General features: G+C 37.6%; 1 protein-coding gene across 1 annotated transcript in view; it reads right to left on the bottom strand.

Moving 5' to 3' along the window:
- The window catches only part of LOC127618668 (ephrin type-B receptor 2-like), a 118,211-nt gene extending 106,564 nt beyond the window's left edge, over positions 1–11,647 (bottom strand). Inside the window, exon 1 of the mRNA XM_052091255.1 lies at positions 11,548–11,647. Coding sequence (XP_051947215.1) covers positions 11,548–11,647 — 100 coding nt within the window. The remainder of the gene's footprint in view (positions 1–11,547) is intronic.
- Positions 11,648–14,126: the final 2,479 nt, after the last annotated feature.

The raw sequence follows: 14,126 nt of genomic DNA, 5'->3' as shown, positions 1-14,126 counted from the left end.
TCATCTGATTTTCAATCACTTCAAATAGAGATTCTTTAGCTCAGGGATCTCTCATCTCTTTTCATTACATTCTCCTCAGAATATATAGCTTCTGGTTCAATTACTACAATTTACATCCAGATATTTTAGTTCCAGTTTCTCCCATTCATTTCAATAGAAGTGGCCTTTCTCTGCTAAATAATCTCTTATTTGAATTACTTAGGCTTCAAAATAATAAGGCTTAGGGTCAAAGGCCATTTTTGAGGTGGTTTGTCCTTGTGGCCACTAAGCATCAACAGTGCTCTATTTTGTAAAAAGTGTTATCGCTGTCCTTTTCTGCATATCGCTGCCTCCTTCGGCATATTCTCCCGACGGCAAGTCCGACACAGCTCTCTTGTATACTAGATTCTGATTGGGAATCGCATCATCTGACCATCTGATATGAAAACTGCACCTGGGATTATTGCGAGTCATCTTTCCTACTTTTTGTATCACACTGCTATCATCACTAGGCTAATAAAATAATTGAAACTCAAATCAATGTTCCTTGTCCATTTCCTTATTAATTTGGCAAGTAGTCTTATAGTAACTAAGCGGGATAATAAGCAGTCAGACGGTCAGTTTCACAAAATAAACACCAGCAGATCCGGAGGTGGAATTCAGCTGTTTGAAGAGATCTCAGGGATTTCTTTCTTCTCACATAATAACATAATTTCAATACAAGTCAATATTTCATGTCCATTTATTCACATATTTTTTAGGTAGTCATGTAATAGTGGGGGTCCTTATCACCCTGTCTGGGTTTCTTTTCCAATAATGACTGGCTTAGACTACTGTACATTATACCTTACAAATGTGTGCTACTTTTTCCTAAAATGAATTAAATACTGTATATTAAAATAATGGAAAGATATCTACTTAAACACAAAATCTAAAATGGATAGTTTCAGTCCTGGATACTGATTGGCCAGCACAGCAAAACTATGCAATAGTAACAGCTATGACGCAAAATCCCAGTTTACCTAACACTGTAAAGCCGTGGCCAAAAGTATTGGCAGTGACATAAATGTTTTGTTTCACAAAGTTTTCTGCTTCAGTTGTTGTGGTGTTGATTCACATATTTTCTAGATTATTGTGCAGAGTGATCAGATGCATTTTAAGTTTTATTGAACTTTATCTAAAGAAAGACGTGCAGCCATCATCACTTTGTATCAAAATGGCCTCACATGCAAGGAAATTGCCGGATCATCAAGAACTTCAAAGAGAGAGGTTCGTTTGCAGTGGAGAAGACTTCAGGACATCCCAGAGTGTCCAGCAAGCACCAGGACCATCACCTCCTGAGGAGTCAGCTACGGAATGTGTCACCACCAGTGCAGAGCTTGCTCAATATTGGCAGCAGGTTGGTGTGAGTGCATCTGCATGCACAGTGCGGCGAAGACTTTTGGACAATGGCCTGGTGTCAAGAAAAACATCAAGGACAGACTGAAATTCTGCAGGAAGTACAAGAATTGGACAGCAGAAAACTGGTGCAAAGTTATTTTCTCTGAAGCCCCCTTCCGACTGTTTGGGACATCTGGAAAATCGATAGTCCGGAGAAGAAATGTGAACGCTACCATGAGTCCTGTGTCGTGTCAACAGTGAAGCATCCTTAGACCATCCATGTGTGGGGTTGCTTTTCATCCAAAGAAGTGGGCTCTCTCACAATTCTGCCCAAAAACACTGCCATGAATAAAGAATGGTATCAAAATGTCCTGCAAGAGCAACTTCTCCCAACGATCCAGGAACAATTTGGTGATGATCCATGCATTTTCCAGCATGATGGAGCACCATGTCACAAGGCAAGAGTGATAATGAAGTGGCTTGGAGATCATTACATTCAAATTTTGGATCCAAGGCCAGGCAACTCCCCGGATCTTAATCCCATAGAGAACCTGTGGTCAATCCTCAAAAGGTGAGTGGACACAAACTGTGATGAACTCCGAGCACTAATAAGGCAAGACTGGATTGCCATCAGTCAGGATTTGGCCCACAAGCTGATATCCAGCATGCCAGAGCGAATTGCAGAGTTTATGAAGAACAAGGGCCAACACTGTAAATATTGACTCTCTGCAAATATTGAGTGTTTTTGCCAATAAAAGCCTTTTAAACTAATGAAATGCTTATCATTGTTTTCCAGTATACCATAGAAACATGTGAAAAAATAATAAACAAATACTGAAGCAGCAAACTTTGCAAAACACAAACTTTTATGTCACTACCAATACTTTTGGGCACGGCTATATATCACTGCACAGCATCCATAAAGGCCAACTAATAACCTTACGTAAACAAACACATAAATTTGTACATTGTTACTATTAGTTAAAGTGTCAGGAAATATATTTTAGTGGAACAATGGTGCTTAAAGGAATATTCCAGGTTCAATACAAATTAAGCTCAATTTACCGCATTTGTTGCATATATTGATTACCACAAAAATGTATTTCGACTCATCCCTACTTTTTCTTAAAAATTAGAAATCTAGGTAAATGTTAAAATACTCACTATTTCAAAAGTATAGCCTCAAGACAAACAATATGCATGTTAACATGGTTTTAGTTGCTTATTAACCTTTTCTTAAGTTATAGCCAATTTTCCAACTTCATTGCCATGATGATGTAATGTCAACAAACCCTAAAATGACTGTAAACATTATGATTGAAACAAGCTCAAATAATACATGAGTTTTAACAGAAGAATGAATGTAACTGCTTTTATAAAATTAGAAGCTTCACATTTTTGACTTTACCCTCCAATAATGGGCCCCATTCACTTCCATTGTAGGAGCCAAACTGTAACCTCACTTTTTGTTTTTTTTCAAAGAACAGGAGGGATGGGTGGAAATAAAAAATAAAATAATGTTATTTTTATAAATATTTGGGATTTTCTCCCCTTTTCTCCCCAATTTGTAATGCCCAATTCCCAATGTGCTCTAAGTCCTTGTGGTGGCATAGTGGCTCACCTCAATCCCGGTGGTGGAGGAGGAATCTCAGTTGCCTTCATGTCTGAAACAGTCAACCCCACATCTTATCACATGGCTTATTGAGCGCGTTACCGTATGTTAACATAATGCATATGGAGGCCAACGCTATTCTCCGCAGCATCCACACACAGCTCACCACGCGACCTACCGAGAGCGAGAACCACATTATAGTGACCACGAGGAAGTTACCACATGTGACTTTACCTTCCCTTGCAACCAGACCAATTTGGTTGCTTAAGAGACCTGGCTGGAGCCACTCCAGGGGTGGTAGTCAGCATCTTTACTTGCTGAGGTACCCAGGCGCCAATTTGTGTGGTTATTAACATTATGCCACAAATGCTGTCAATTGAGCTTAACTTGAATTCAAAATGGAATATTCCTTTAATTAATTGTCTTAATTTAAATTTTGGATGAAAATGCATCCTTAATATTTTTTTTTAATACACAGCAACAGTTTTATTAAAGCAGCAAAGGCCTCTTATACCGTATTGCATAAACGAGAGGTGAGAACCATGTCTGCCCACGTATATGTGGGCTAGTTAGAGATATAGCTCCTCGATAACAGCTGACACTTTGACATTTCGTAGATGAGATTCTGACTGCTTACACATACAAGTGTTGTACCCTCAATTCTGCACTCAAAAATAGCTTGAATTTAAAATAGCTTATTAATGGTGCACAGCAGACAATCAAACTGGTTAATAATGAACATTACGAGGCCAATCTATTTCACCCCATTTTATTTGAAATGATACCTAAGACTGAGAGACATATGGATAATTAAATTGTCAAGCAGATGGCAAGTCCCTCTTGGATCTCTGATCATTTCACCATTTTGACCCCTTGGAAGCCTGTGGACAAAATTTAACTAAGAGATAAAACTGAAGTGGATCCGCACACTGTTTAATTATTCCCTTTTATTAATTTAAAAATCACAGCAACATTTTGATCAGAATGATCTTCTCCAGGCACACATCAATTTAAGTACTTTTATTACAACTAAACACATCATTATATTCACCTGTTAATAATCAGGGTCAGTTATCTCATGATCACTCAATCTCACTTAATGAGAACAATTAATTAGAGTTCAAACGTCAGTAAAAAAATACACCAGTCTCCCACAATTACAAACAATTCACAAACATAAGAGAATCACATGAATGTAAATGTCACAGTTTAAAACAGCAAAATAATTTCATAAGAGATCATATGGAAACTGTCAATGTCCCCGATAAATTCATGAATTCATCTCAAATTCACTGTTCCTGAGCCGATGGAGTCTGGAATAAATGAAATTTGTCAGGTTTGCCCTGCTTATGTAAAGGCTTGGAAAGATGTCAGAGGAGCCACAGGCAGGTCTTGCTCCTAACAAAGAGGGATGGGGGAGTGCAGCAGTCACTGAGGTCTGCACGACACACGTCACATGGACCCAATGCACTCAGAGATCACATGATCCAACAACTGTCAGCCATGTGCTTACTAGAATAAACATGACTGCTAGGAATGGGCAATACCACATATTTTCTTTTCAATCCAATACCAAGTACCTTTAGGCCAATATCGATATCGAAACCAATACAGATACCTCTATTAAATAGAATTTTTCAGAATTCTTTGTATAAAATGTACTTTATTATTACTTTAAAAAATATATATATATTTATGGTCATAAACAGAAAATTATTAGGCTGATTTGTTTACCCTTTAAAAATGAGTTAATATAAGCCACATATAAAACATCAAAGTTAACCATAGATATTATTATATGGCTACTATTTCTAAAACAAAGTTACCATATGGATACTACAGTAATGCTGTAGCAAAATTAACTGTATCGATACCTTGGTTGCTGCCAAAAAGGAAAAAATATTCATAATACAATACTACTACAGTAAATCCATGGGTAGTTTTCATAAGGGTATCATTTATTAACGAGGATTTAAGATCATTATCAATGTTTTAACAACTCTGAATTTAAATAAACCTGTAAAAATGGTCACACAAGCCCATTATATTACATCACGTTTAGGTTTCTCATTACTTAGTGTGAATAACTCCAGATGCTGTTTTTCTGTCATTACCTCAGGAAAGCACTGATCCCTCTTTGAACGAATGCTGTGACTGAAATGGTGAGTGCTGTCTGTGACTGCTGGTGTATTTTAGCATTTCTGCATGTCACGATGAGCGGAAGAAAAAACTAGTTCCAGTGCCATGCAACATTTGCTCATATAATTATTTCTTCCACTTTGAAGCTTATGAGACGCATTAATATTCATGTATCTAAATAATAATATCAATAAAAAAAAACATCAGAATCAATATTTTTATGCGAGGAGCAATATTCTTGATACCACATCAGAATCGGAAGTATCAATATTTTAGTATCGATCCGCCCATCCCTAATGACTGCTGTTTTCTTTTTTAATAAAACCCAGAGGGTCCATAAAGGTCCTGTAAGGGGTCCATGTTGGACAGATAAAAGTATACAAATGGTACAAAAATATTATCTATATTTCAAAATGTATTACTTTTAGTCTACAAATTGTACAACTTTTTAAAAAATCCCTAAACCGAGAACAGAATTTCTCAAAACTCCTCCTAGAGCTTTTAATTTGGAAAGTCCCACTGACTTAGGCCACGTCCACAATAACATGATTTCATCTGAAACCGCATTCATTTTGCGAGTTTTGGCCTTCCATTCACACTGAGACAGCATTTTTGTCCAGTGAAAACTGAGCTTTTTGAAAACACCTGATGATTTTAAATATTTCTTTGATCGTAATCTTGACCAACCATTTTGGAGATTTCGGTCTTTCCCTATTCAAGTAGACAGAAGCTGCACTTGTGTACATAGAGTCTCCATTGTGTTTCGGGCTTGTTTTTCCTTAAAAGTACCGAGTTATGCACCAAATCTTAATTTTTCTGGTTATTGATGCTTTGGTTTAACTAAAAACTGCAGCTCTTTTTCTTTGCCTGCCATAACAAAGAAAGAATAAGATTTTTTTTTGACATTCTATAAATCAATTTTAAAAACTATTGGCCAAGTTATCGGTTATCTGCCGTTTCCACCAACTTAAGTTATCGTATCAGCAAAATCCACTATCGGTTGACCTCTAGTAATAACTAGTGCCGCTACAGTGTTCCTATTTGCACAAATTATAAAAGAAAATGTCTGGATTTGTGTTTCCATAAATTTTTCAAAAGATGCTGAACTGTGTACCAGTTTGGTGTGTTCAGGCAGTTAAACGTGAAGAAGATAACTTCGCTATTAAAGGTGCAGTATGTAAGATTCAGAAGCCCTTGTTATTAATGACACCTGTGGTCGTTAAGTGAACTGCAGCCTGCGACCCGTTGCTCCTGATTGTGCACACGCTCCATAGTGACGTGAGCATAGAACAAAACAATGACGTAACATGCAAAGAGACTGAACGTGATTCACTGACATCATGCTGACAGATGAGGTAGCATAATTAAAATTACACAGTTATGATTGTTTTACTACAAACTTTGAGACTGTATGTTATATTTGACTCTCCAGTGCTGAAACAGGGCTAAAACAAAGTGTGGATACAGGTCTGACTATGTGAGACTGTAGTGTGAAGTAATCACTTTTCTTTGCATGATACATTGACTGCATTTATACGATAGCCTATGTTAACGTTAGCTAGCTAGCTTTATCAATAGCTGTTAGCTAAATCTGGTAGATGATGGCAGTAGCTGTTTATAAAATATCCTTTTGATATATCGATGCACTATTGTTATTTAATAATAGATTGTATATATTTTCTGTATAAAAAAGTGACATTACACTAATGAATGGTGCATTTTGCATTATCTTGAACATTGTCAAGCATTCATTTAATATATTATTGTAGATTACCTTGCTGAATAATTACAGATTAACATTGACATTATCCTGACTTTTAGTATAAAGAGAAGATCGTTGAAATTATTTGAAAGTTACAAGGTAGCTTGCAATTCTTCAGTGTTAGAGGGCAGGATCAAGTTAGCTAAAATGACACAGATCAATCTTTATGGTACTATATTTCACTTGCTTTGCAGTTATAAGCTTGCTGTCCAATAAGAAGAACACCAATTCAGAGTCGGTTTTGATACCAATACACCGAACGAAAGTTGCTCCAGGAATCAAATACCCTGCCGATGTTCACTCAGTTTTACCTCAACCACAATCTCGTTCCCGCTTAGCCAGACGAGATTCAGTAGATACATTTTTTTTGGCTTACTCTGAGTTTGTGTAGGATTCGGCGAGGTGCTGAGAGCCGGACGTTTGATGGATTCCATCTCTAAGATAACGTTCCCTAGTGTTGCAGACTGTTGTCGCTGTTGAATAGTGGTAGAGAAGCTATTACTGTCTGAGGCAAGGCTCTCGGCAGCAAGCATAAATGTCATATCCTTTGGATTTTCCCGGCAAAAGCGACCCGCTCCCTTCGCATGAAAATCGAAGGCAACCTAGGAAGCCCGGGAAGGGCTAATTTTTTAAGTTGCATTACAAGCCGTTCACACATTGGCAATAAAACGGTGAATATTACATGAAACATTTTACATATTGCACCTTTAAATGAGGAAGCACATTCATCTGTGGACAGTGTTTTCAAGATGAGGACTTATAGCAGTCGCTCACAGGTGGAATTGTGAAATGCTTTGAAATCTAAGCTGTACTGTCACGGTTTCAATGAAATGATTACACATCACAATCATCATGAGAGTGTGTGTTTGACAGGGTTAGAAGTCAGATGAAGTGGGACATGGGTCTCTCCACTTTGTCGCATCACACTTCTGCTTGTATTGAACACACTACTCTCTATTCTGCATGATAGCGCATTACAGACTTTTATTAATAAATATTTTTGGAACTGTTACCGCAGCTCCTGGGACATTCTGTCCAGCAACAACACATTACAGCAATGTCTGTATAACCATCAAACTTAAAACTTTTTAAAAATTTGGTGACTATGATTTAAAAGTGAATGGTGACAAAGATTTAAGCTTCGTTGGCATTGTCAGTGACATAAAGTGACAGGAGACCATAAATGTTCAATGAGAGCTAGCGACTTCTGGTGACACGAGCGACAGCAACCATTGGCGACAGGATGTGGGTATGTCAAGCGATGCGATAAAGTTGAGAAAAGTTACATTTTATGCAAATGCTGTTTATATAAAAACACTCTCCCCCACAGAATATTTATTATTAGGGGCAAAACAAATGATCCCTTGTCAAATAAGAATGATATCTAAGTTTTACTTGCACTATAACTCATCTTGATCAGACTTTCTGAAGCTGTGACCAGTTGTGCAGTCAACAACCAATAACTTTAGATCAACAGCATTAGGAACGCCCACTTGTGACACAGAGTACAGAGACTAGCGAAAAAAGTCACTGTGAATGGGACTTTATACACTACTTATCTTTTTTTGTATTCCACAGAAGAAAGTCATATAGGTTTGAAACATCATGAGGGTGATTATGATGACTTGTATTATGAATTTCCTTGTTGGGTGAGCTATCCCTTAAAGTAACATTAAAAAAAGTTATTTTAAGGATCATCATGTAGAAAATAGCTCCTAAAGGCAACAATTGGATAGTTTCACTTTTATAGTGTCTATTGGGGGTCCATGGGTCTATACATTTCTAAAATATATATTTATAAAATATTCCAAATCAACAAAATCTGATGGAGATTGCAAGATACATTTAAATAAAAATGATGCTCAAGCTTTAAAACATAGTACTGTATGTTGTAAAGCTTGAGCATCATTTTTATTTAAATGTATCTTGCAATCTCCATCAGATTTTGTTTGTTGATAATAAGCAAATTCCCTCATGCCCTGAGGTGATTTTATAGTATGGGTCAATGGGAGATCTGTGCATACATTCTGTGAAAATTACAAATTGTGTTGTTCCTAACACAACAAACAACAGACCACTAATGCAGTCCTCCTATAATATATGTAGTATTTTCTCTAGAAGTTTATAGGGGATCTGATTTACTGAAGTCCTGTAATTATAGCTCAAAACATGATTGACAGAACAAAAAAAGAGCAGGAGCTTAAGTGGCAGTCCAACATTTGTTAGAGCCTCTTTGTATTTTCTTTACATTCAAATAGTTAATTTACTCACTGCCCATGGGCAAATGAACAACTCAGTAAACAAAAATTTAAACTGCACAGATTCACTAGATTAGTTCCAGTCAGGATTATAATTCACACAGACATTCCCACTCACTTGGGGAAATATCCATGTCCTTAGTCCTGAAATCTATTAGAAATACCAAACAAACAGGAATAGTTTATTTGATTTTTATCACGCTGTTACCAAGCTTGGAGGTTTCTGTTTCAGATTTATCATCAGAATGTAAAAGAAAGCATAACATCATATTTTTTCTTCGGATTTACATCAGAAACATTTTCATATAACAAACAGATTGTAACAAATATGGATGAACCATAATCATTGAGTGCACCTCCAAAAAAAAAAAATATGATGATGATGAAAATCCTATAAAGGGTTAGTTCTCCCAAAAAGGAAAACTCTTTCACTCATCCTCTTGTTGTTCCAAACCCATATGACTTTCTTTCTTCCGTGGAGCACAAAAGGAGATCGTGGTGGGCGGGGTGGAGCCGAGCGGCGTTTGAGCAGAGCGAGGCCAGGAAGATAAATGGCGAATGACTTTCACCTGCGTGCCACACCAGTCTCACGTTCCAGCGAGGGACAGTGGGATTAACAAAAGGGAGAGAGAAAACAGAGACGGGAGAGAGAGAGAGGAAAGAAAGGAGCTCGCCGGCCCCAGATACACCATCGAGTGGTCCTCGGCCCACTGTCTTGTTTCCGTCCACGATGCCAGGTGATGGCCCTTAGCAGTTCCTTCTGGTTGCCGGTTGACACCTTTCCTTCCCGGGATTTGGCACCAGTGTAACAGTGCATGGAATGGTGGATGCTGGTGCCAGCTAGCTCCTCTCTCTCTCCTTAAGTACTACCACCGCCCCTCACTGGAACTCGAGCCACTTATCTTCCCAGCCTCACTCTGTCCAGATGTCGCTCGGCTTCACTCTGTCCACCACAGAGGTATTAGGTAAAATGACAGCCATAGGCACCATTCACTTTTATTGTTTGTAAAAATACAAAATACAAAATACAATTAAAGTGCATGGTGACTGAGGCTGACATTTTGCCTAATATCTCCTTTTGTGTTCCACATAATCAACATAAGGGTGAGTAAATAATGACAGGAATTTTCTTTTCTTTTTTCTAATGAATTATATTAATTGCTCAGAAAGTACATGCTGCAACAGGTACACCAAGACCTGGGCAGGAAGAACATGCATTTGGAGGCACACTGCTAGACTCTCAATAACATAAGATGTTTCATGAAATTACTTCGTTTTCCACTTAATTTCCAAATCGTCTGCAGACATAACCTGGTTATATATATCCATATATTTATCTAAATATGTAAAAGGCTATCACAATAAAGCATCATTGGTGTTAAAAACGAGATGAGTGTTTATTCCGTATGTTGGATGGTTTAATTGCTGTTATCCTGATGGTCTCAGGTAATGGTGAGTTGCTGATGTAGAGCTCCAGACAGAAATTTGGGACAATGGCCCATGCGCCGGAGGCGCGGTTGTGCAGCTCATTACATGAGACTGATGTATGAAAAACTAAAATATTTAAAATGACTAATGGAAAAGGTGTGACTCAGGAAATGGAGAGATTAGTCGATATTAAGTAACGGTTAGGGCAACTCTGACACTTTGAAAAAAGAAAATGTTTAGTTGTTGTCGTTTAGAATACTCTCGCGCCGTCTCAAAACAAAGTGAGCTGCCTCTCTGAGATAACATCTTGACACCTTTCACACCGAATGCGTTTTTGTGTCCGTCCGCGCTCTCTTTTTTTACACTCTTTGTTATTCTATGTAAACAAGGGATAGACGGACGTCTTTGACCGTTTTGCCTCGTCCAGCTGTTTTTTCTTCTTTTTCAGCGTTTTGTGCAGGAGAGTCGGATTTTTAGAATCAGTACGACGTAAAAAAAAAAAAAGAAAAAAGAACGTCAACTTGTAAAAGCGCGTCTCGAGAAACATGCGTTATTATTTTTTGTATGTGTTCGGTATGAACGGCCCCAAAAATGCTATGTATGTGGGCATCTCACTGGAGTCTATGCGTTCTAAAATGTTAATGAAGATGTATCATTCTATGAGAAAAACACAGTGACCCTGATATTGCTTAACTTTTATTCTTACTGGACAACGCCGTGCTGCTTAAATGAATCACACAGTTCGTATAGATGTGGAAGTTAATAGTTGATCCAATTAAAAACATTTATTTAGGGGACAGTTGCATTGCACCTGCTTTCGGTCCACATAAACGGAACTTGAAATGTTTACCACGACTGTAAAACTACCAGAAGCGGCTTCATCCAAATATAAATAATCGTAATGAGATGAATATCATTAGTGTCATGTAATTTAAAAGTATCACAGACCTTTCCGAGCGCACACGTTTGACAGAGACACATGCTCTTACCTTCAACGGCCCACACAATCCGTACTATCCATAACAAACGAATGATATCCATAATTGCCGTAAATTTGGGCATTTGACTGTAAAGACCCAGAATATTCATTGAAAACTTGTCGGGTAGGCCATCTGTGAAGACACTATCATCACAAGCACGCGAATAAATCCCAGCGGATTGGAAGAACTACAGCAAGTTAGGACGAAACCAATAAAACACAGACGAGGGGGCGGGAATGTGTCTATGACTAGAGGGACGCTCAAGAATGATGTCTGGATGATTACCATGGTATTAATAATACAATTAATATAGTTTAATACCATGGAAAATAATATTATTATAATATAATAATAATAATAATAATACAAATTATATTACCATGGTAATAACAAAACAATTATGTAAATTAAAACTATGGTAATAATAATAATAATACATTATAAATACATAAAAAATCATAATCCAAAATTATTAATACAAAAAAAAAAGATTTAAAAAATTACCAAAATGTTGTAAGTTTCAGTTTACAGCACTTCATCAAATGTAGATTTTTCATGGTAATAAAATTGGCAACTCTTGTTCTCTTTTCCAAGTCTGTCAGGAGACAATTGTTAGGAGGGCAAGATCTACATTGACCACTATATTTAATAATGATTTAGGAAGTGAAAAAACAAAATACACTATACTATGAAATTTTGTTAATGCAACAGTGCTCCCTGGAGTTTGGGGAAAAAGCTGCAGCTGTGGATGGATGGATGGATGGATGGATGGATGGATGGATGGATGGATGGATGGATGGATGGATGGATGGATGGATGGATGGAGGAGGGATTGAGGAGTAGACTGATAGTCCACCAAAAGCTGGTGATGCATGTGATCATCTATCATCTCCTTCTCTAATCCCTCTTGCTCACTTGCAATTGTAACATTTTGAAGATTATACGAATGGCAGATCACACAAGAGGCTGGTGTGAGGAAGACAAACGCCTGGTTTCTCAACATCACTGCAAATGATCTTTGACTTCCATGTGAGAAACACAGCGTGCTACCACAGCCCTCATACATGGATTGGTGAATTCATTTAAATATATTCCTAGTGCCCAGTGGCGTCACCTTTTACTTTAACATTAGGTGATTTCAGATCCTGGATACACCCAGTCACATTTTTCAGCTTTTATTGATTCATACAATTAACAAAGAAAAGAAAAACATATATTCACAGAATCAACATTTAACCCCCACTATTATCCCTCCCCCTCCCAATCCCCAACCCCACCCTGACCCTTAACACACATCCCTGTGGTCACAAAATATTTAATAAATTAATTAATTAAAAATATCTAATAATCACACACATTTCTAAGTTATGATATCTACACGAGATGTCATTACTTTGCTCAATCGGCTAGTCAAAACTTTTGAAAATATTTTAACGTCCAGCTGGATCAGGGAAATTGGACAGCAACTCCCACACTCACCTGGATCCCTGTCCTTTTTAAGAATCAGACTGATCCGGGCTTGTGCCATGGCCATCGGAAGCCTTCCATTCATTAATGATTCCATATAAACTTCTAGCAAATGTGGAGCCAATTCAGCAGAATAACATCTAAAAAACTCAGCTGCAAAGTCATCTGGCCCCGGAACCTTGCCTGTAAGCAAGGCCTTAACTACCTTGCCATCTCTGAACCAAGAGAATTCCCTTGCTCAGCCATCAGTCTTGGAAGTTCCAATGGTTCCACAAAGTTTCTAATAACCTCATCAGTAGACCAAGACGTGGAACAAGAGAGATCAAGATAGAATTCTTTAAAAGCATTATTAATATCAATGGCTAAGGTAAATATTTCACCACTAGCAGATTTCACTGAGGGAATGGTAGAAAAAGAACCTCTCTGATTTATATATTTAGCCAGTTTTTCTGCCATTACCCCCGACCCAAAGCATGACTGTCCTGCCCTGAAGAGCCAAAACTCCACCCTCTGTGACAAAATAGTATTATATCTGTATTTCAATCGGGTCGATTCTCTGATACCATCAGATGACACTCGGCGCCCCAGCTCTTCCCTGGCACTTTTAATATTCCCTTCCAACTACTTGAGTTCTCATCACGTGCTTTGGATTTTTCAGTGAATGGGGCATACTGTATGATCTGACCCCTAAGAACTGCCTTAAGTGCCTCCCAAGCCATGCACGTAGAGGATACTGAGGTCTCATATACACATTGATTTCAGCCTTTAACATTTGTTGGAATTCAGGATTTTGCAAAAGGAAGCATTAAAGTGCAAACTATATGATTTCCTTTTCTCCATATCTGGCAACACCTCTAAACACACCGGGGCATGATCTGAGACTAAAATGTTTCCAATTGTGCAATCAACAATAAATGAAATGAGGGAATAATATATATATATATATATATATATAAATCTATTCTTGAGTAAATCTTAAGGACTGATTAAAAAAATGTATAGTCCGTAAGAGATGGGTTCAAAAGTCTCCAAATATCTGTAAGACCAAGATTTTTACACATTCTGTGAAGCGTCAATGTTACTTTAGGGGGCTTACACACTTTTGCTTCACTATGATCAAG

This window comes from Xyrauchen texanus, chromosome 25 (genome assembly GCF_025860055.1).
Source record: "Xyrauchen texanus isolate HMW12.3.18 chromosome 25, RBS_HiC_50CHRs, whole genome shotgun sequence".
NCBI lineage: Eukaryota > Metazoa > Chordata > Actinopteri > Cypriniformes > Catostomidae > Xyrauchen > Xyrauchen texanus.
The sequence above is the reverse complement of the archived record's forward strand: the minus strand, read 5'-3'. Positions and strand labels throughout refer to the sequence as shown.